This window comes from Bubalus bubalis, chromosome 8, assembly GCF_019923935.1.
Source record: "Bubalus bubalis isolate 160015118507 breed Murrah chromosome 8, NDDB_SH_1, whole genome shotgun sequence".
NCBI classification, from domain to species: domain Eukaryota; kingdom Metazoa; phylum Chordata; class Mammalia; order Artiodactyla; family Bovidae; genus Bubalus; species Bubalus bubalis.
This window is the reverse complement of record NC_059164.1, coordinates 77,391,201-77,415,016: the sequence shown is the minus strand read 5'-3', so window position 1 is coordinate 77,415,016 and position 23,816 is coordinate 77,391,201. Positions and strand designations below refer to the sequence as shown.

Here is a 23,816-nt window from a genome sequence, read left to right as displayed (position 1 = left end):
GAGAAAACTAAATATTGTGAAGTTGTTGATCTGTTTCATGTTAATCCATATACTGGTCATGATGTTATAATTAAAATATACTCAATTTTTCTTTTAATTAAAATATTTTATTAATTTAAATTAATAACATTATTCCAAACTATTGTGAAAGAATCAATAGGCCAAGAGAGGTGCATTTTATGTGGGTAAAAGAGGAAGAATGAAGCGAGGTGAGCATTTCCATATTTAAAGCTTCAATAATAAATAAAATGTGGCCTCAACTTCAGAAAAAGCAATAGGCCCATGAAACTGCATAACTCAGTAGATTCGAACACATGGCAAATGTGATACATGATAAGGAGCAATAGGTATCAGCAAGGAAGAGGGATGTGATTCACATGCTCCCATGTATGTTACAAAGAGCCGAGGTTTTCTTCACATAGAGCCATAGCATGCTGCATGTGGGCAGCCGGGAGGAAATGGGAGGCTTTCTAAGGTTAAAGCATTAGAAAGAATCAGAAAGAAGAGTTTTGACCACTTGAAATTGGAAGTCTTCCATTAATATCTGAATACACAAAATTAAAAGGTAAATAATTCCCTGGATAATATTTGCAACATAGAAGTTGTACAAAAGCTAAATGTTTTAGGGTGCACAGAACTTATATTCTTAAGTTAAAAATAACAACTAGCTTCAGTAGATGAGCACTCAAAGAGCAAGATCAGACAGTTAATAAAAGGGCCATAAAAATGGTAAGAGAAGGCTGAAACTGCCATCAGGAGGTAGAACCATGAGGACTCCCAGTGTTGGTGAGTGTGTGTGGACAGCAGCACTCACGTGACTTGTTAGCTGGCCTGTCAGTTGGAGAGACCTTTGTGTAAGGCCACATGCCAATACATATCCATAGACTTTAACTCAGCTACACACACTCAGGCCATAGTTTTTCCTGCAGAAATAAAGCAAAATGCAGAAAAGATTTTTTGTGCATGCAAAATGTTTGTTCCATCATTATTAAGTAGCAGAAATATAAAAACCACCTAAGTGTCCAAAATAGAGGACGAGGAACTAAGTTATAGTATGTTTATCAAAGTTATCCATTTAGATTTATTTATGAGAAAATCTTAACAGCATTGGAAACACTTATATTTTGTTGAAAAATTAGAATGTAAAATGATATAGACTGTATGTCTTAAAAGGGAAAAACATGAATGCAAAGAATATACCAAATTGGTTAGTGGTGTTAAATTCAGGATCATGGGGGTCTTTTTTCCTTCTATTTTCTGCTTTTTATAGCATTCAAATTTTCCACAATAAAAATGACTTGTATAATTTTTAAAAAAAGAAGAACTAGCAATATTGTGTTGAAACCAGATGTGAAATGGCTGTAATTTAAACTCAAGAGGAATTGAATTCTTATTCCTTTTCTGGCAAATAAACTGCATTTCCAGTCTTCATTGTTCTCACCTTCCTCAAAATGAAGTCTTTGCAACCAGCTGACACTAGACAGGAACTCAGTTTTTACTGTATAAAGATGATTTATAATATAGTGGCATTAATGAGACTCATTATAAAATCCATTACCACGGAAGACATTTCTCAAAAGACAAAATTCAAAACATCTGTTAAGAAAGAGGCTGGGACCATCAAAACAATAACTGATTCAGGCGAAAATAATTGATGCTACAGGAAGCAGGTGAAAGTTTAAGGCATAATAATGTATTAACATAATCTCAAAGTATCTCTTCATGAGATACTTACAATTGCAAAGGATAAAGTAGTAATTTTATAGTGGAGAAATCTGGCAGAGATCACCTATCAAAGTTGACATCACGAGAAATGAAACTAGTGACAGCGTCTGCATTGGATATGGTACACAGAGAGCAAGCATGCCTTCCATGGTATTTCCAGCCAAAGCGCTTAACCTGAATTCAGACCACAAGGAAGCATCACACAAACTCAAAGTGAGGGCCATTCTTCAAAATCCCCAGCCTGTACCCTGGAAAACCAGCAGCGTCATGAAAGACAAAGAAAAGCAAAGGAACGTAACACATGCTCTGGTATCCTGGATTTTCCTTTGCCATGAGGGACCTTATAGAAAAAAAAAAGTGAACTCTGAATAAAGTCTGAGGTTAGATAATAGAACTATGTCCATGTCAATTTCCTAATTTTTATAATTGTCTTGTAGTTATATAAGGGAATTTCATATTTTTAGGCAATACATACTGAAGTTTTTAGGAGTAAAGGTACATCCTGTCTGCAGATTCCTTTTTTAAAGAAGTAATTTTTAATTTTTATTTATTTATTTCTGCTGTGTGGCACGTGGAATTTTAGTTCCCTGACTGGGGATTGGAAGTGTGGAGGCTTAACCACTGGACTGCCAGGGAAGTTCCCAGATTACTTTTGAGTGGTTCAGAAATAATTAGATATGCACACATGTGTGTGTGTATAATTATAGAGAGAAAGGAAATACAAATATAGCAAAATATTAATATTTGGAGAATTCCTTGTAATATTCTTGTAACTTTTCCAAAAGTTTGAGCAGAAAGTGGCCAGGTGTTTGCCTGCTCAGCCAAGGGTTAATATATCATTAGGACTCAGCTGGAGTATAGAGGCTCCTGTATCTTACACTTGATCCACTTTTTTCTCACTGAGTTCTCTCTGTCCTATTAAACAATAGATGCCATGTATTCTAGTGCTAGTAAGACTTTTGTCTCTATCTTTCCACTTATACCTGTTGACAGGGCTGTGGAGTGGTTACAATTATAATCTTCATGTATAAGTAAATAAACTATCATTTAGAAAGGTTAAGTAACTTGATCAAGATCCCAGAGCCAGAAATGGCAGAATGAGTTGAACTTGGGCTCCTCTACCTCCCTCTGCTCATCTGTCTATTCCATAACCAGGAATCATCTGTCTCTCCTATTACAACCCTTTCAATGCAACTCTGTGGGGGGGGGGGAGGGCGGGAGCAGTGTTTACCCATCTAAAAGCATCTGTGTGGTCCCTGCCCATGTGAATTTCCAAAACTGATTTACACTAGGATGTGCTACCGCACTTGGCTCAGCATCCCACTACTAAAATCATGTTAAAATCTTGCCCCCAAACCCCTTAAACTATTGAATTTTGGATAGGGAAAATGAAGCAGTGACCTATTCCATTAAGACTGTAGATCTGAGATCCTTTCAGCTCTTTGGCTTGACATGAGCAGTCTCTAACACACTCCAACTCTATTTTGTCAGAAGCCCCTCCTGGCCATGGTAGACAGTGAAGAGACCAGATGCTAACCTCCCCTGGCAGGTCTCCTCCCACTCGCTCCCTCCCTGTTCCAGCTGCCTTGATGTGAGGACTGCTCTTCACTCTGAAGTGTAAATGCCTCCAGGAGGACCCAGTTTAAGTCTGTTAACCTCCAATATTGTTATGGAGTTAGTGCCCTAATTCAGACTTGCTGTCTGCCAGCTGAGAGATTGAAAAGGACTCAAGACAGCAGATTCAAGGGGGAGAAGTAGCCCTTGGGTGGTGCTAGAGGTTTACTTACCCTGGTTTTCTATGCTTTGACATAAAAACCTGGTGAAAAATAAGAATTTAACTAGCAGTGCATAGCAGCAACACAGCAGTACAGCTGCAGAATTGAGTCCAGTCTTCCTCTTATGAGCAGAGAATGTTTCCTTGTGGGAAAGGAAAATGTTTCCTTGTGGAGGAGGAGATACCCTAGGGGTCCTGACCTGACAACTATTGGAAGAAATTTGACCTGGGAGTTGACAGAAACCGGGGGGAAAATGACCATAAAGAGTTTGGAATTTCAGTGAATGAGAAAAACCAGTAGACATAAAAAAGAAAAAGTAGAGGACTTGGTTGTTTGGGATGGTTTAAATGGGACACGGGCTTCCCTGATGGCTCAGTTGGTAAAGAACCTGCTTGCATTGCAGGAGACCCAGATTCGATCTTTGGCTCAGGAAGATTCCCTGGAGAGGGGAATGGCAACCCTTTCCAGTATTCTTGCCTGAAGAATTCCATGGACAGAGGAGCCTGGTGGGCTACAGCCCATGGGGTCACAAGGAATTGGATATAACTGAGTGACTAACACAAAAATGGGACACAGTAGAAAAGAAAGATGCCTCAGATTATTGCCACCTGGCAAGTCTATATTTGTACTGAAATTTCTCCCTGACTCATGAAATATAAGACTTTTCTTTCAAAGAAGGTCAGTTTAGGGATGTGCCAAGTGCTGGTTGGCATAGAAGAACCAGGATGACTCACCTCCCACTGAGCAGTGGGGTTCAGTTTAGAAGAGGGGTTGAAATGGAAGCTAGGAGTGTATTGCATTAGTCTGATTTGCTAGTTTTGTCGAGAAGCACATATCCACACAACTTTCTTTTGCTGCTTGGGCTGTGAACAAACATGTACAGGGTCTCAGTGAGTTTCTCCACAAAGGTTTATTTCTTACTCATCCCACGTTTAGGTTGTTGGTCAACCACAGTTTGCCTTCACTTTATGGGTTGAGTTCAGATGGGCTGCCTGTGTCTTCTTTCTTCTAAAATGTAGGCTGAAGGGGTAGCGCAGTCTAGAACTAGAACACTCTGTTCTTGGGGAAGGGGCAGCAAGAGCAAGAGGGTTGGTGTAAACCCATGATGTCTCTTAGAAGGCCCATGATGCTCAGAGGTAAACATTATATTTTTCTGTATATAAAAGCATATTATATGGGCAAGTCCAAAGTCTGTGAGGTGAGGGTATATACTCTCCTCATAGGCACTTCAGGCAAGTCCCATGGTGGGAGGGACGCGTGATGCCCCTGAAGAGCATGGAATGACTGATGTCTGGATTATGATGATAATGGGCCGTGTAATAGTGAATGGCCCTACTGTCACAGCCAGTTCTCCTTATATTGTTAAGTTACACATCTACTTGTATTTATTTATTGTGACAGAAAACATGAGACTTCCAGATCAGAAAACAGACTGATTACCATAGCAATCTCATTATCATTTCCCAGTCTCCCATGGGGTGAAGTGATGAGAGCTAAATATTCCCTGTACATACAGGGGTTTATGCCACAGGAGAGAAACCCTGAAGTTATGACTATCAGGGCTTATATAGGAGCTGAAGGCACATCTGGGTCTCTTCCCCTCTAGAGAGAGTGTGGAATATAAAGAAATCTTCTCTGGGGAGAGGAGGCAGAAGACTCTGGGTTTACAACCTCTGGCACGTAAACAGATGTCTCCAAAGGAGATACGACTATATCTTTCCAGAGGTCTCTATCCTTGCAGTGGCCACCAAAAATCCTTTCAGCCTAGGTGCCAGTGCCCTTTGCTCAGAAACATCAGAAACATGAAAATGTTCATAGAGCATTTTTCCTGGCCCTTGTGTATTTTAACTTTCTAACTTTTGTTGCTTAGTTTTAGCAGACCCGAGCTTTCAGCGTTGTGGAAGTGAGTCTCCCTTGGTTCACAGTTCTTGGAGGATAAATGGTCCCCTTTGGCTAATATACTGAGACCAGATCCAAAATCTAACACTCCTTCTCCCTTCCCAGCTGGTTGATGTTACGATGTTTCATATTACATCTGGAAACTTTTTACGTGTTTGAACACATCATTCTGGAAACAGAACAGTTACTGAAGAAACCATAACTTGGATATTATCATTTTTCTTGCCTCATAAGTCCTTATTACATTACCTTATTATCAAATGATTTATTTACATTTTAGCCCCCAGGACTTTTGAGATGCTATTGTGGAAAAGACAAGAGTTGGCTACACACAGTCAGGTATCTGGGTCAGTGTGTGCCCACAGATTTTTTATCTTTAATGGACTACATATTCAAAGAAAAGCTGCTATTGTTTGTTTTTCAATATCTGAGAAATTCTTTAATGTGGAGTCTGATGAGCAAGTAAGGAGGAGCAAGCATGCCTTCTCAGCCTGCAGCTTGTGCTAGACAAACAAGGTTCATTAGAGGCATTATAAATCCAGTGCAGTACAGCCTCTCCAGTAACCTCCAGCCACAGTCCTCATCAAATTCTCACCATCTCCTCTGTCCTCACCCTGTTTATGCTGTCTTTACGTCTTGCCTGGATTCTCATAAGATTTTGCAGTTTCCTCCCTTACCCTCCCTTCAGTGTGTTCTTAAACCAGCACCCAGAGACACGCTGCTCATGACCAGCCAGGTGGTGTCACTCCCTCCTCAGCTCTTTAGCCACTCCTCACCTCACTCTGTGTGGCTACAAGTCCTTCCACTGAACTAGGAAACTTACCACCAGCTAGCCCTTAATCACATATTCAGCTCTTTCCTGATATTTTCCCCTCTCTTCTTTTTGCTCTGGCCACAGTGACTTCCTTGCTGTTTCTCTGCAGAGCCAAACACTCTCTACCTTAGGACCTTTGCACTTTCTGTTTCCTTTGCCTGAAATATTCCTTCCCCAGACATCTCACTGGACACTCCCTTGTCTTCCTTCTGTTATTGACTCAAAATCTCTTCATTTTTGAGAAACCCAGTCTAAAATGTCCCTTCCTACCTACATCTTAGCACTTCATTTCTCATTTCTTTCTTCTTAAAATATCCTACTATCTACTATGTATCTTATTTATTGTGTTCTTTTGTTGTTCTCTCCCTCAAACATGAGCTCCACAGCCAGAGCTTGCAGTCTGTGGTTCACTAGCATTTGCCTCATCTCCAGGGCCAACCCCCTGCCAGATCCACAGTTTCCAAGTGTGGGCCACACCTGTCCCTGCAAGGCCCAGCCACAGCGTGCATGCCTCGGAGGACCTGGGCAAGGGTACTGCTCCATTACAGGAAGAGGTAGATCCCATCCCCCAGGCTCCTCCCTGGACAGGGGGCCCCACGGAGAACCACTGCCCCTGTTCAAGCCCTGTTTCTTCAGGGGAAGGATATTTGAGCCCTCCCTCGAGAGGGGTATGGGTGCAATTCTGCCATCCCTTTTGGTCGACTCCAGACCAGCAAACATATTAATACTTGATAAGACATGATAATAAAACACAATAATACTGTAACCAGACAGAGCCAGTATCAAACTCAAGGTCAGCTGCTCGCCACTCGAAATGCTAATATTTAAGAGAAAAGTGTTGGTGGAAAAACAAAAAGTTGCTTTATCAGGAGACCAGCAACCTGGGAAGATGGTGGACTAATGTCCTAAGACCATCTCCAAGTTACTGGTAAGGAGACAAAGGTTTTAAAGGCCATGAGAGGGTGGGGCTGAGGGTGCATGATCAGCTTGTGCACAGTTCTCAGATCGGTTGGCATCAAGGTGGAATTTCAAACATCGCTCATCTTCTGGTTTCAACCAGTTGGGTCTACATGCTTGCAGTCAGTGATATTCACCTGGCGGGGAATCTGCTTCCTCTAAAAACAACTTAGGAATTTATATCTTTCAGGGAACTGGGAGTTCAGTAACTCTGCTATGTGGCTGATTGATAGTCTAAATTATTACCAGTTTCCTTGCCCATCAAGGATTTTTTTTTTCCCTACATCTTCACATTTCTTTATCATTAACTCTTGAGTCAGCCTTTTGAGACTGAGGGGAGGTTTGCAAGTCTAAAGCAAAAACCGTTACTTCAAAGGACAGAGACCCAGGGACTTACGTGTGGTTTCAATATCTGAGGATGGGATATTAGGCTGATAAAAAGATTCTGAAAGACAAGAAAGAGTAGAGGGCCATCATTCTTTAAAAATGCAAAATAGGGAAGGTATCCTTTGGTCTAATCCCATGATAATTTTAGAAACATCTCAAATTCTTAAGAAAGAAAACATGGATACAAACTTTGTGTGACCTACATAAAGGAAGCAATGAATATTAATTTTAAAAATCAAAGTGGGAATTTAATAATAAAGAAACAGATCATGCTCCTGGATGGGATAACTTAATGCAAAAACCTTCTCACATTCATTTGTTAGTTCAATTTAATCCAACCAACAATATCCATGTGATGTTTATGTTCTAGAAAGTAGCAATTGAGTGTTAGTACTGACTTCTATTGAATGTTGGGTGGGGAGTGTGGCCAGAAGTCCCCAGGGCCAGGCTCTGAATCCTGGCTCTGCACCTTACTCTTTGGGTGACGTTGAGCACATGGCATAACCTGCCCCTGCCTCAGTTTCCTCATCTGTAAAATGTAGACAATACTAACACTGCCTTGTGGGGTCATTGTGAGGACTGAGTGAGTTACTATATGTAAAGTACTTCAAATGATGCCTGGCATGTAGGAAACTATATAAATGCTGTGCGTGCTAAGTCACTTCAGTCGTGTCCAACTCTGTGACCCTATGGACTGTAGCCCCCCAGGCTTCTCTGTCCATCAGATTCTCCAGGCAAGAATACTGGGGTAGGTTGCCATTTCCTCCTCCAGAGGGTCTTCCCGACCCAGGGATTGAACCTGCGTCTATCACGTCTTCTGCATCGGCAGGCAGGTTCTTTACCGTTAGCGCCACCTGGGAAGCCCACGTAAGTGCTAGATGTTAGCTTTAATAATATCACTGTGTTTTCCAGTGCTGAAGTGACGAATGGTCAGTACATGTTGAGTGACTCTGAGCCTGACTGCTATAGGCACCTCACTGACTGCCTCAGGGTACAAGCAGACCCCACCTCTCAAAGGCAACTGGTGACAGGCTTTGAAAATAGAGGCAGAAATGCAGTTCACCAGCCTTTTGGTTTTTCTTCTGCCACTTGGAGCATGAAAAGCACTGGACAGGACAAAGTCTGTTTGCACACCCGTGATGGGCGAGTTAAATAAGCTGTTGAATCCAGAGCAAGCAAGGCCCTAGCTGCTGAGGGCAGAGTTAAGCCCATATGTTTTGCATAATTCTGTCTCATCATCATACTGCTTTTGGTACAAGGAAAATGTTTTGATAGTCTGTCACTAAAATCTGTTTTTAATGAAAACATCCTGGGATCAGCTATTATTCTTATAAGACAGCTTTGTTGTGGAGTCAGTCAAGTATGGAGTTCTATTCTAAGTGTTTCCCCATCATAGACTTCCTACGATGCAGCATAAAGGTCAGGGAAGAGCAGAAGGCCCGAGCTGAGCAGGAGGAACTCACAGCTCAGGGAGGGAGGGGGTTGGCGGGGAGAGACCTAGATCTTGGTCGTGAACACTAACCCTAGAGGAGGACTGGCCGGGGGCTGCCCCAACCCTGCCCTCACTACCTTGGATATAGGTCTCAGCTTTGCTCCTTATCCTAGCACTGCCCCTCTGCTGGCCCAGAGTTGGGGTCTGAGGAATAAGACACTAGAAGGAGGAGGCTGCACCTCCATTTCTGTTGCCTGGTCATGGAGTTGAAACTGCCCCTCAGATGGACATCTTTGGAAACTGTTTTCCTTAGAACCAGCATGAGCATCAGGTTGGGAAGAAAATGTCAAATGGGAAGTCCTGATACTAATAATGCATTATTAGTAGTAGAGATTTAGTCAGGGGTATGCTGCAGAACTGGAGAAATATATGAATACATGAAAATTCTAAACATATTAAAATAAGATGAGTATTAAGAAAATGAATAGCTCACTGGCAATGCCAAGTCCATGCTCTTCAAGTAAAGCCTGAACTGTTTTTCAGAGCCTTTATTTATTTTTTTTTTCTTTAATTTAAGAGAGATGATCTCTAAGAATAGAGGTGGGGGGACTTCCTTTCAGGACAGTGGTGAAGACTTCGCCTTCCAACACAGGGGATGCAGGTTCAGTCCCTGGTCAGAGAGCTAAGGTCACATATAGCTCAGGCCAGAACACCCAAAACATAAAACAGAAGCAATATTGTAACAAATTCAATAAAGACTTTAAAAATGGTCCACGTAAAAAAAAGAAAAAAGAATAGAGGGGCCTAAGAAATTGGTATTGTAAGTCATTAATGACCAAAAATGATGTATTGGCTCATTAAAAGATCTCCTCCCAGGGGAACAAATTCTATGATAATATACCCTTAACACTGCATACATGCTAAGTCACATCAGTTGTGTCCGACTCTCTGCAACCCTGTGAACTGTAGCCAACCAGGCTCCTCTGTCCATGGGATTCCCAGGCAAGAATACTGGAGTGGGTTGCTGTGCCCTCCTCCAGGTAATCTTCCCAACCCAGGAACTGAACCTGCATCTCTTATGTCTCTTGCATTGGCAGGCAGGTTCTTTACCGCTAGCGCCACCTGCGAAGCCCACCCTTAAGGTTAGTTAGTTAGTTAATTCAGTCACTCAGTCGTGTCAGACTCTCTGCAGCCCCATGAATTGCAGCACGCCAGGCCTCCCTGTCCATCACCAACTCCCAGAGTTCACTCAAACCCATGTCCATCAGGGCGGTGATGCCATCCAGCAATCTCATCCGCTGTCGTCCCCTTCTCCTTCTGCCCCCAATCCCTCCCAGCATCAGGATCTTTTCCAATGAGTCAACTCTTCGCATGAGGTGGCCAAAGTATTGGAGTTTCAGCTTCAGCATCAGTCCTTCCAATGAACACCCAGGACTGATCTCCTTTAGGATGGACTGGTTGGATCTCCTTGCAGTCCAAGGGGCTCTCAAGAGTCTTCTCCAACACCACAGTTCAAAAGCATCAATTCTTTGGCACTCAGCTTTCTTCACAGTCCAACTCTCACATCCATACGTGACCACAGGAAAAACCATAGCCTTATTTGATAGTAAATCTTACCTCTCCTGAGAATTTAACTGGGATCCAGACAAAGGACTGAAAAAGATGAGCTTGAGAGGAAACAAAACTAGTCAGATGGTAAAAAAAAAACAGTAGTGCTAATAATGGATTCATGGTCACAAAGTTGGACCTCAAGATTGTCATGCTGAGTGAAGTAAGTCAGGCAGAGAAGGAGAAATATCATATGACATCCCTTATATGCGGAATCTAAAATGATACAATTGAACTTATTTATGAAACAGAAACAGACTCACAGAGAATGAACTTAGGGTTGCCGGGAGAGAAGAATGGGAGGAAGAGATAGGGAGTTTGGGATCGACATGTATACTCTGCTATACTTAATATGGATAACCATCAAGGTCCTGCTGTATAGCAGGAAATTCTGTTCAGTGTTATGTGGCAGTCTGGATGGGAGGGGAGTTGAGGGGAGAGTGGATACATGTATATGTGTATTCACCATACCAGGTGGCTTCCCTGGTAGCTCAGCTGGTAAAGAATCTGCCTGCAATGCAGGAGACCCTGGTTCGATTCCTGGGTCAGGAAGATCTGCTGGAGAAGGGATAGGCTACCCACTCCAGTATTCTTAGGCTTCCCTGGTGGTTCAGCTGGTAAAGAATCTGTCCACAATACGGGAGACCTGGGTTCGATACCTAGGTTGGAAAGTCCCCTGGAGAAGGAGACAGCTACCCACTCCAGTATTCTGGCCTAGAGAATTCCATGGACTGTATATTCCATGGAATTGCAAAGAGCTGACACGACTGAGTGACTTTCACTTCACAAAAGAAGGGTATTAGATTTTCTTGAGGGCTTGGGGCTACTGAAATGAAAACTGTAGAGATTTAAATGTCCCTACAACTTGGCATCCCTCCTTAGAATTCAGCAGATCCTAGATGTCAATTATCCATACTGAGGACAACTTAAGATGATTGATAGTCATGATGGCGGGATAATTGTAGTAGCTGAACAGGTTTCTGAGGATATGAGATACATCCACTTAAAGGCAGTGTAAATTCTCTTCCACTAGTACAAACCTCCTTTGAAGGCCAGCAACTCTGGGTCTCCTTTCCCATGATACCCACCTTCAGGCCAGTGGGACCTGTGGGGACCTGACCACCCAGGAGGTGGCACCTTGGTTAGACTTTGCTCCAACAGCTCCTCAGAACTGAAGAACCCACTGCCAATCAGAATGTCTGGCTTTCTTCAGGGGTGAGATTTTGGGTGACTTTTCATTGTATTATCTGCATGGCTTGGCTTTTTAGACAGCAAATGTACACTCTATAATTCCAAAACTGTTTTAAAATTCTGTCATCTTCTGTCATCTCACTTTTATCCATTCTGCCTCAATAATCTCCACTTATCAAATGCTGGTGGGAATGCAAACTAGTACAGCCACTGTGGAGAACAGTGTGGAGATTCCTTAAAAAACTGGAAATAGAACTGCCTTATGATCCAGCAATCCCACTGCTGGGCATACATACTGAGGAAACCAGAATTGAAAGAGACACGTGTACCCCAATGTTCATCACAGCACTGTTTATAATAGCCAGGACATGGAAGCAACCTAGATGTCCATCAACAGATGAATGGATAAGAAAGCTGTGGTACATATACACAATGGAGTATTACTGAGCCATTAAAAAGAATACATTTGACTCAGTTCTAATGAGGTGGATGAAACTGGAGCCTATTATACAGAGTGAAGTAAGCCAGAAAGAAAAACACCAATACAGTATACTAACGCATATATATGGAATTTAGAAAGATGGTAACACTAACCTTGTATACGAGACAGCAAAAGAGACACCGATGTATAGAACAGTCTTTTGGACTCTGTGGGAGAGGGAGAGGGTGGGATGATTTGGGAGAATGGCATTGAAACATGTATAATATCATATATGGAAGGAGTCGTCAGTCCAGGTTCGATGCACGATACTGGATGCTTGGGGCTGGTGCACTGGGACGACCCAGAGAGATGGTATGGGGAGGGAGGAGGGAGGAGTGTTCAGGATGGGGAACACATGTATGCCTGTGGCGGATTCATTTTGATATTAGGCAAAACCAATACAATATTGTAAAGTTTAAAAATAAAATAAAATTTTTTAAAAATGCAGACTGATTGGAAACATGAGAAAAACCAAACTAAATTTATTTTAGCACACAATAAATCACCTGTGGCTTGAAGGCCAATGTCATGCTTTCTGAATTGGGTTTTTAATCATAGCTCATTGTGATTAGAGCAGGGTTAATATTGGTCCTGGAATAATATCTTATCTGGCTTATTTGATTTTTAATGATGGTGCCTTCTACCCAGGTGGCAGTAGCAGTGACACAGTGTCCCCTCCTTCCCACATTTCACAGCTTTTGCTGCCTTCAGCCTTGACCATTAGAAGGGCGCTGTTGGAGATATTTTAACAGGGTGCTAGCGTGGATGCACTTCATTGATTATACTAAAGTCTTTGACTGTGTAGATCACAACAAACTGTGGAAAATTCTTAAAGAGATGGGTGTACCACCACCACCTTACCTGTCTCCTGAGAAACCTGTATATGAGTCAAGAAGCAACAGTTAGAACTGGACATGGAACAATGGACTGGTTCAAAATTGGGAAAAGAGTATGACAGGGCTGTATATTGTCATCCTACTTATTTAACTTATATGCAAAGTACATCATGTGAAATGCTAGGCGGAATGAATCACAAGCAGGAATCAAGATTTCCTGGAGAAATATCAACAACCTCAGATATGCAGATGATACCACTTTAAGGGCAGAAAGTGAAGAACTGGACCTCTTGATGAGGGTGAAAGAAGAGAGTGAAAAAAGCTGGCTTGAACCTCAACATTCAAAAATCTAAGATCATGGCATCTGTTCCCATCACTTCATGGCAAAGAGAAGGGGAAGAAGTGGAAGCAGTAACAGATTTTATTTTCTTGGACTCCAAAATCACTGCAGGTGGTAACTGCAGCCATGAAACTAAAAAACGCTTACTCCTTGGAAGGAAAGCTATAACAAACCTAGACAGTGTATTAAAAAGCAGAGACATCGCTTTGCTGACAAAGGTCTGTATAGTCAAAGCTATGATTTGTCCAGTAGCCATGTATGGACATGAGAGTTGGACCATAAAGAAGGCTGAGCACCGAAGATTTGACATTTTCAAGCTATGGTGCTGAAGAAGACTCTTGAGAGTCCCTTGGACAGCAAGGAGATCAAACCAGTCAATCCTAAAGGAAATTACCATGAATATTCATTTGAAGGACTGATGCTGAAGCTCCAATACCTTGGCCACCTGATGTGAAGAGTTGATTCATTTGCAAAGACCCTGTTGCTGGGAAAGATTGAGGGCAGAAGGTGAAGGGGGCTGCAGAGGATGAGATGGTTCGATAGCATCGCCGACTCAATGGACATGAATTTGAGCAAACTCTGGGACATAGTGGAGGACAGAGGAGCCTGGAGTGCTGTAGTCCATGGGGTTGCAAAGAGTCAGGCATGACTTAGCAACTGAACAACAACACATCTACTGAACAGAGTGGATACCAGGAGCTTGGAGAGCTGACACAGGGACCAGTGAAGGAACAGCTTGTCAGACACTGTCCTTGCTGTGCTGCCCATGCCCTCCTGCTGGGGCATCTACTGTAGGCACTGGTGCCAGGGTCTTCGGAGTTGTCTTTCTCACTAGACTTTCCTGCAGCCCTGTGCCCTGGGCTCCAAGAGTGTTCCCCATGGGTTTCAGCCCTTGGAGAGCAATAGAAGAAGTGGTTAAAGCTGCCTTTAAATCATGGGTACCTTTGAAGAAAGAATTGTGTAACCTCAGGTTATTTACAAGGTACAACTTTGTTGATCCCTAATACTGTCAACTGTCATTTCTCATGGGGTTTCCTGTGCTTGAATTCTTTGCGCTTATTCCTAGAAAGAGACCCTGTGGATCTGTGAAACTTAGTCTGAAAGCAGAGGGTAGAGACATATGTGGTTACTTTCATGTAGACAGGTCACTTGGTGCCCGTTTCATTCCTTAATGTCCTTCAGCTCCAGCTTATTCTCATGGAAAAGGATTCTGTCTAGGTCCTCTTTGATAAGGTGGCACAGGATTTGGGGATCAAAGGATGGATCCTTTTCTGTCTCATTCACTTTGTTTCTAAAGTCTCCACTTCTGCTCACCTCCTTGTTTGACAAAGTCAAGTTTTGCAGTTAAACAGTAAACTGTAAGAAAACAATTTACAGTAAACCGTAAAGTGAAATACTCCAGTATCCCCAGGCTAAGTACTAAATACCTAACATCTAATTTGAATGGTCTTTTTTCTTTTTTTGTTCTGCCGTCTCTTCTAATGTGTGTGTGTTTGATTAATTGGACCAGAATTTGGCTTAGGGCAGATGCAACAAAAGGCTCCTTTTACATCTTCTAAAGTCTAGACTGTGAGTTCAAGGGCATAGACAGTCCCCGATCATTTGTTCATTCATTTGTCCAATTCTCATTACATGTAGAGAACACTCCTTGTACTGCCCCAGCCCTGAGAAAGCTGGATCAACTCTGCAATACACTCATTATACAAATGATGTACCTAGTTCTTTAAAATTGTTTTCAAAACTACTAAAATAAATACAGAGTTCTGTTCCAGGGGCATCTGTTCTGACTAGAGGTGGGCAGGGGGTGGTCCCAGAATGAGTGAAAACTAAAGGTGGAGAACAAAGGCCTGAGGGAAGCATGTTTTAGATGAGGGAACATCATATGCAGCTTCCAGAAAAGGAAAAGGGAGTGCCTTGGAAGGCTGTGAAACTCCCTGAGTGGCCAGCAGGAGTGGGGATATCATTTGTGGTGGGGAGAGAGGCAGGGCCAGATCCATTTGGCCTATTTGTCTGAAGAAGTCTCAAATTGGTATTTAGAACTTTAGCCTAAAAGAAGTGTGAAGTCACTAAAGCAAGAAAGTAATACAACTGGTCAGATGTTCCCTTTTTGAGAAGCATTCTGCCTGTTGTAGAGCAGGTCTTTAAGGTGAGGATGGAGACCAGTTAGGATCAACTGAAATTCAGGAGGAAAGGGAGACTTGCACCATGATGGAAGAGGTGGAAATGGTGGGAAACAGATATCTAGAACAGCTAAGAGGAAGGAGTGAATGAATTGGTCACTTGGTTGGATGCAGAGGATGGGCTTGGGGAGAAAAAGAACCAGAGGTGGATACCCAGGTTCCCCCATGGGAGATCTGGTGGATGAGGAAGACTTACAGAGTCAGGGCTGAGGATAAATAACTCCTTTGCACTGTGTTTGGGGGGCTCTGAGAAATTCCAGTTGATGCTAGGTTTGAACTTCAGATGAGAGTGCTAAGCTGTCAAAGAAATGTGGATGTTGTCAATTTTCAGAGAGTAATAAAGTCCTTTGGTTAGAATATGAGCCCTCATATAACTATAGGAGAGTCTGGGGACCTCCAACATGGGAAAGCCTGCAGATGGAACTGAGCTGGGTCAGCCTGAGGAGTGGTCATGTCCAGGAGAGGGGCCTAGCTCCTACAGAGCTGAGGAGCACTCAGCCTGAGCTTGGCATACAGCAGGATCTTAGGACATGGAGGCTGAACTCTCTTTCCTATTCAAATCTGCTTGGACCAGGGATGGGAAGATAATCCATGCACCCAGAGTGCAAGCTTCTGACTCGCTTCTTGCACGAACACATTTGTCAGGTTTCACTAGGATTTTGGAAAGCTGACATCCCATACTGCTTTCTTCTGAAATAAGACCATACCGGTTACTCTCACCACAACTTTCCCTTCAGAGGAAGATGAGTGTAGAAAATGAGGATGAAAAACTAGTGAACCAAAGTGATAGCCAGATTAAGAAGACCCTCATAGAATATCAGCCACAGTTTTCCTGGCATCTCTCTGTTCAAATTCTAATTGTTGACATGGTTTCTCTATTTAAAGTGGTGATGGTGTGGTGCATGGCTACCATTTGGGGTGATACACTTCAAGGGAATAGGGCTTCCTCTTGAGTCTTTCACATCTGAGTAAATGTCAGCAGTTTAACTATAGATCTGGTTGCTTTGTGGTTGCAAGGATTTTACAAGTGGAGCATATCTGAGGATGCTTGTAAATAGTTTTCTCAGATAGCTGGGGGGGGGAACAGAACTCTCCCTCCCTGTAGGGCTCCCACACCAAATCTTTGTTTCCTGAAAGATTCTCACCCCTTAAACTTTAAAAATCCAGCATAAAATAATGCTGCTTGCTGTAATTGGTCCATTTTTTTTTTCTCCAAAATGAGTATAATCCGGGACTTGCCTGGCAGTCCAGTGGTTGAGACTTCACCTTTCAATGCAAGGGATATGGGTTCGATCCCTGGTCGAGGAGCTAAGATCCCACAGGTGTTGCAGACAAAAACCTAAAACGTTAAAAAGAAGCAATATTGGAACGAATTCAATAAAGACTTTAAAAAAAAATAGCCCACATAAAAAAAACTTTTTAAAAATGAGTATGAGCCTCATGTAATCTTTCCTTGTATGTGTCAGTTGCCCAAACCAGGTCTCTTGGTGGGGATGGGGCACAACATTCTTCATGGGGGGAATGTCACTGATTTTGTTTGCTTGGGATACACGCTGAGTTAACCTCGTTGGACTTTCCCCAGGAATTGATGCGCATACACGTGGTGGGTCATTATGCTGCTGCACCTGTGTAGTGTGAAGGTCAGTGTGTTTTTCTGATTATAAGAACCCATCCATGTCATTCCATTATAAACCACTCCACTCATAATGGAATGTGCCTCAGCCCAGAGCCCTTTGTGGTTGCCCCAGCCCAGGAATTCTCTCCAGTGCAGCCCTGACATTTAAGATCCATCACCCACCCCTCCCCCACTGCCTGCATCTCCCCCTCACCCCAAATTTGACTGTGCTCCATTTTGAGATGATGTTCTTTGCATGTTGCGTTCTTCTTGTGTGATGTGAATGTACGGTTGTCACAAGTGAATTTGTACCTGGAAGCGAACACTCTCTGATGCTGCTTCTGAAATGACAGCTCAGAGCTCTGCTGGGGTGTGGGTAAATACTTTGCAGTTGATACAGGCATGGAGAAGCATGCCTGGAGACCAGAGCAATGATTTCTCCTGCTGATTCTGAGTGGAACCAGCCACTGGGAGGTTACCAGCTCATTGCAGTGGGCCTCAAGCTGCTGGTGGCTCTCCCAGAGGATCCTTCTTCCAGATCCCCTCAAACTTCCCTCTAAGTCCTATGCTGCTAGGATTGCACAGTTTTATGACTTGAGGGAGCAGCCCTGGCTTGTAAAAATCACAGCTCATATTTACTTATTTGCACATATGCACGGTGCATCAGCATTTATGTTGCATACTTTTGTGAGTTCCTCTCTACTCACGACAATCTGAAGAGGTAGATATGACCATTGATGTACTAGAGAACTGGGCCAAAGAGGGCTCGGTCACTGCTCTAAGTCTCCCAGTGGGTAAGTGAGGAGCAGGGATTCAAACGCATCCAGGCTTTCTGAGCTAGCCTCCTTGTCCATGGGCCCTGGTGCTGCTCTGAGAGCATGCACTCAGCCAATCTTGAAATGAGGCTTTTGTTTACAAATAATAAAAGTTTACATCTGCACAGTGCCTCACAAATGTACTAAGCATATTCAAGTGCAGATTCAACTAATCCCTGAAATAACCGTTCAGCGAGGATAAGAACGCATGGGGATGTTCCTTAAGTGTCCCGGTGGTGCCCAGCCTGTACGAGGATGAGCAGGCCTCAAGCTCAGCCCTTCTCTTCCATCCCACCCCAGGGCACCACTTCCAGAGCACCCAGAGGGGTGCTTTCTTATTGAGTGAGTTTTGAGGAATGCATTTAGAGAATGAGCATTTTGTGTGTTATATTCAGGAAGCATTAAATTGGGACCTAGTTGTGTGCTGCTAAATGTCCAGGGGCAGTCAGAGTGTGGTGACTTTAAATGTCCTTTTCTTATGGCACATCCCAGTCTGTTGTGCTGTCAGAGTTGGTTTCTCGAAGTTCACCCGGTTACTCCCACCCCTAGTCTTCCCCATCTGGGGAACACTTGAATTTTGCTAAAAGAACATTTTTCCCAATGCATGGCACTCTCATCTGCTTATACCCTGCTGGGACTTCTGAATTTTCTCTTTGGATATAAAGATATATTCAGAAGCCTTTAAAAAATATCAAGTAGTTCCTTTGGGTGCATTTAACATTTTGGTAGAATGTCCCCCCTTTTCTCTTTCCAAGACTAACATCCTTGTAAAGTGGGGACTTCCCTGTCCTAGGGAATCTCAGCTCCTGTGCATTTTCAGATACAAACTGTTCCTTAAAATAAAACTCTCTGAATCTAGTAGCACAGTTAAGTGGGCACACACATCATCTCAGGGGATTTTATTCAGTGATCCAGGAAACACAACAGTTGAGCATCCTCCCCTAACATTTATGTGAGTGACCGCTCCCTGATTAAAAAGGAAGAGAAGACAGCGATCACAGCTGATTCTCCCAAAGGACATAATTTATGAAATGCAAACGTAACCACAACCTCTTGCATGACAATGACACTGGAAACCCGAGGGGACAGAATCAGCTGCTTTATTCCCAGTTTCCATTGCAAGTCATTGTAAAACTTCCTGTCCCCAACTCTGTAGGATAAAGGAAATCTTCTGGCCCTATAACTTTTGCCTTTGTTGATTAAATCTTCAAAATAAAAAATGATTCCAAGGTTTTCTACACCTTCCTAATATGTTCCAAGAAGATCTACCATGTTGCAAAATGAGTGTGCAGCATTACTAGCTGTTAAAAAGGTCTAATAGGCACCCCTGGCTGAGAACTGCTACAACTGGTGGAACTAAGTGTTTATGAACAAGACAATGGAGAAGGAATCTACAAGGCAGATCATTGTGCTACAAAGAGGGTCTTCTTGCTCAAAGATAGGTTTCCTGAAACCTCTCAAAGCTCCATTTTGGAAAAACAAACAAACCTTATGGCTTGTGTGTTACAATGATTAGCATCTCTGTGTTTCTTGGGTCCCTGAGGACATAGACGCTGATTGTTCATGAGAAAAGTAAAGCCTGGAAGAGAAGAGGAAGAAGAATCAGGCTGGAAGTGCAGCCTGACAGTCTCTTCCAGACCAGTGAGCTCTCAGGAGCAATGCCTGCCTGTTTTGAGACACCCATATTGGGTAGGGTTAGCCAGGCCAGTCCATGGGGTCGCTAAGAGTCGGACACGACTGAGCGACTTCACTTTCACTTTTCACTTTCATGCATTGGAGAAGGAAATGGCAACCCACTCCAGTGTTCTTGCCTGGAGAATCCCAGGGACGGGGGAGCCTGGTGGGCTGCCGTCTGTGGGGTCGCACAGAGTCGGACACGACTGAAGCGACTTAGCAGCAGCAGCAGCAGCCAGGCCTTGGTAGCCTCATGTCACTCAGAGCACCCTCAGAAGACCACATCTCAAAGGCTGAGGTGGACCTGAAGGAGTTGGGGGTTGTTAGCTGACGCCCTCCCGGAAGCTGGGCAGTGGAGTCCTTTCTTAAAGGGCTCTCTGAGAAGCTCATCTGCCACACTCTCCAGGGACTTCAGAAAATCAGTTTTTCTGGGCTTTTCAGAATTTGATCAGAAGCAGCTGGAGACAGGGAGACAGTGCTAAGATGTGATCCTTTGCCGGAATTCACAGCCTAATGTAGTGGGAGGGAGGGGAGTGGAAGAAAGAGAGCAAACTCCGGCTTATTAGGTTTCTCTCTGGGTCAGGGCGTGTGCTAGGTGAAGAGACTTAGAAGAATAGGCCTTTAAGATTCCAGGGATCTCAAAACTTCTCACACAGAAAGTGAGGCCCAGAGAGACTGTGCCCAGGATCTCCCAGAGATGGCAGGGCCCCGGGATGCCCAGGACTCAGCTCCACTCAACTTCCTGTCTGTTCCTGACCACACACCCCATAGACCTGTGTCTGCTCACAACTTCTGTTAAGTTATGGAGTGTTCCTGGTCTGTTGCTTCTTCTTGACCCCAGACTATATGATAAAGGAATGCTATGGCTCCCTGACATTTTGTGTTCTTGTTATATATTTCAAACTGAAAGTGGGCCCAAGACTTCCTATACCTTATCCCCACCCCTTTGTGTCCACGCAGGGTGAGCTCCATGTCTAGAACGAATTAGAAAACCGAGGTGTGAATCCTTGGGTGTCTGAAGTGCACAGCTGGCTCCCCTAAATTTCCACTATAGCTCTGTCTGGCTTTTCAGTTACAGTGTCATCCAGGCATAAATGGAAAATGTCATCAGAAGCCTCAGTTCCACCCTACAATTTGTCATCTTGACACCAATAGAAAGTCGGCATACCGTTATTTCTCTACACTTATTGATTTGGAAACTCAATTAAAAAGCTGACTGCTATCCTCTTCCTCCTCCTCCGATTCTCTTCTTTCCCCTCTTCCTCTTGCTCCTCCTTCCCTCTCTCTCCTCTCCTCTTTACTCTCCTTCTTCTCCCCCACCAAATAGTCTTCGGTTTCTAGAGTCCTAAGCCACGGTACTGCAGTGACTCTGTAGCTAAATCTCCCTGCATGTGAAGCCACAAGCTTTCGACTTTACCAAGTTAGGGACCACCATGGTCTCCCCTCTAGCCTTTCTCCAGTCACTGCCTTGAACTCAGTCCTCCTGGACTGGGAGAGAGAAATATTGTGATCCACATTGCTAACGGGTGAGCTGAGTCATGCCCTTGGCAGAGTCAAGGAACTATGTCAAGGAGACCAGTAGTCTTGAGTGAGTCTGGAAGGGGTCTGACCTGACAAGGGATGTCTTCTTCAGGGTCTGCTTGCCTCTGCCCAACAGGTGATGGGTGCTCCCCTAACCTTGAACTAGGATCATCTGGGGTGCCTTGGGTCTGCCTGAACCTGAGGGGAGAGCTCTGCCACCAGTATTTTCTCATTAGAAAGCAGCAGCCTCAGCACAGAGGTAAGACTGCCCTGCTGACTTGCTCACAGCCTGCCCCAATGATAGTTCTGAGCGTCATCCTGATGCAGCAGCCCCAGAGGACCAGGCCACACAGGCTCAATCGTTTCTGTTAACTACCCCCAGCAGGACCGGAGCTGCAAGCCCAGAGCAAGGCTGGGACAGTGAACAACTTCTCCGTCTGCTCTATAGAAGGTGTCTTGTTTTGAATACATAATCTGTCCTGTTCTTTCAAAGTAAGTGCTTTTATAAAAGGTCTGGACTGTCCTTTAAACATCTTTCTTTTTTTTCCCTCACTTAACAGGAAATGTATTTCTATCCTTTTGTGGACTTAACTTTAGGAAGGGAGCTTGGTGGAGGGAGGATGCTTTTGTGTGAAATTCAAAGATTGGTTTAAACTAGGGCATGCACATGGCATAGCTATTTTGTGCAGACAGCAGGTGGCAAAAACATGCATGTGTGGCTAGCTGTTTGGAGCTTTGCTTATTTGAAGTAGTGTATGATAAGTGGTTTTGTTTGAGCAAAGGACTACCAGCTTTATTTGCAGCCACAGAGGAGATGCCCTTCTTGCTGGGTAGTGCTAGATTTAGAGCCAGAATTTTCTTTTTCAGCAAGAACTAGAAGTTCCCCAGCGTTGCTTTTTATCCCCTCATGCCCATTTGTGTGCAGAATTCTTAGAGAACGCAGCATTGCTGATGTCCTGCTACACTCTCCGTACAGCACCGTGTGTCAGCAGATATGGGTCCTGGGTCTGTTTACTCAGCTCTGCTTTCTAAATGAAAGTTCTTGTTTTACACGGCTTCAGACAAGAAGTCAGGATTTTCATGATCACAGCTAAACATACACCATGAGTGAATGTGTATTTGCCTTTCTCTCTTGCAGATTTTTTTTTAGCAAAGTAGAAGCAGGATTTAGGATTTATTTTATTCTCCTTCAAATTTTTGGATAGGAATTATCCTGAGTTACCCAAAGCAGCCTCGAGAACCCCTAGAAATTGGACATCAGACTCTGGCATAAGGGCCCTATAACACAAGCTCATCCTGGGTTTGATGTTTCAGATCAAGGCATGGATCCGTCATTTATTATTCACTGGGCACCTATTAATTATGCACCTGCTATTAACCAGATAACGGCCGATGTGTGAGAGAGACAACCAAGAGAAGACAGACGAACCCCTGCCCTCATGAAGAATTCATTCTGGTTGAGGGAAGGGCCTTGTCAGAAGGTGAACATCACAAATAAGTTTGTAACATGTTGTCAGGAATGGAGAGGGGCTAAGAAGAAAGAGCAGGGTAAGCATGTGTGGGGAAGAGAGGGCCTGGAAACACCATGTTCACCTTCTCTGCTGCTGCATCCCACTTCTGGGTTCAATCTCTGAAAACCCATGCTGTTTCTGAACTTGTGTAAAAATACAGTCCCATGGTTACTACCACCTCTACACTCCCTAAAGACGTTATTTTATTTAGCTGCTAGTGGCTTTTGTTGGATATGATTTTGTTGATGACCTGTAAAAAAAAAAAAATAGGCAATTTTACAGAAAAATTGGTTTCTTTTGGGAAAAAAAGCAAAAGTTCTTGTAGCCCTGAGCTCCAGTTCTGCTTGGCAGTAGGTGGCAAGAACTGAATGTGGTCTCTGTTAGGACCTTCTGATTGTCAATGTTCCCACTTAGCTCACCTCCTACTGGCCTCTAAAGGCAGCCATGGTTCCAGCCCTTCACAAGTTCAGAGCAGTGATGTTTCCTGTATCAGAACCCTTCCTAACTAGATGGGCCCATGGAGCTTTCTCCTCCTTCCTTCCCCTTCAATCACTTTAGATAGGCTCAATGCTCTCTGCCAGCTACAAGGGGCTGTCAAGGTGCTGCCAAACTTTCACAGTTCCAGGCTAAGTTGGAGAAGCCATCTAGTTGAAGAATGAACCCTGTCCTTTTGCAGTCCCAGATTGCTTTCACATGACCCAGAAGAGCAAGCGACTCAATGCAGTTCACAACACCTAGTATATTTTCATTCTGGTTAGTTACAGGTTCTAAATAACTCAGATGTTCTTGGAGCTATAGTTTCATTACAGTTCCACCTATTTAAAATGAAAGCCCATTCTCTGGTTATTTCATCCTTTGTCCCTTAGACAAATCCATCAACCAAATCTTCCCCTGACATGAAGAACAAAATGTATTAGCCAAAGCATATGTTCCAATTACTGTTTATTTCATTTCTGTTTGACTTTTCACAGTACCATGCCATTCATCACCTGACAGGTAGGGGTGTGACCACAATGATTGTAAGAGGCGGTGTCCCCTGAGCTAGACAGGGCACG

The 23,816-nt window shown here is 43.5% G+C and overlaps 1 protein-coding gene across 3 annotated transcripts in view; it reads left to right on the top strand.

Annotated features, from left to right (window-relative positions):
- Positions 1 to 23,816, top strand: part of HECW1 (HECT, C2 and WW domain containing E3 ubiquitin protein ligase 1) — a 490,597-nt gene that overhangs the window by 134,613 nt on the left and 332,168 nt on the right. Inside the window, exon 2 of one of the 3 annotated variants that reach the window (XM_025291385.3) lies at positions 17,208 to 17,265. The exons of the other annotated variants lie outside the window; for them this stretch is intronic. Coding sequence (XP_025147170.1) covers positions 17,239 to 17,265 — 27 coding nt within the window. The 5' untranslated portion in view covers positions 17,208 to 17,238. The remainder of the gene's footprint in view (positions 1 to 17,207; positions 17,266 to 23,816) is intronic. 3 annotated transcript variants of the gene reach the window in all.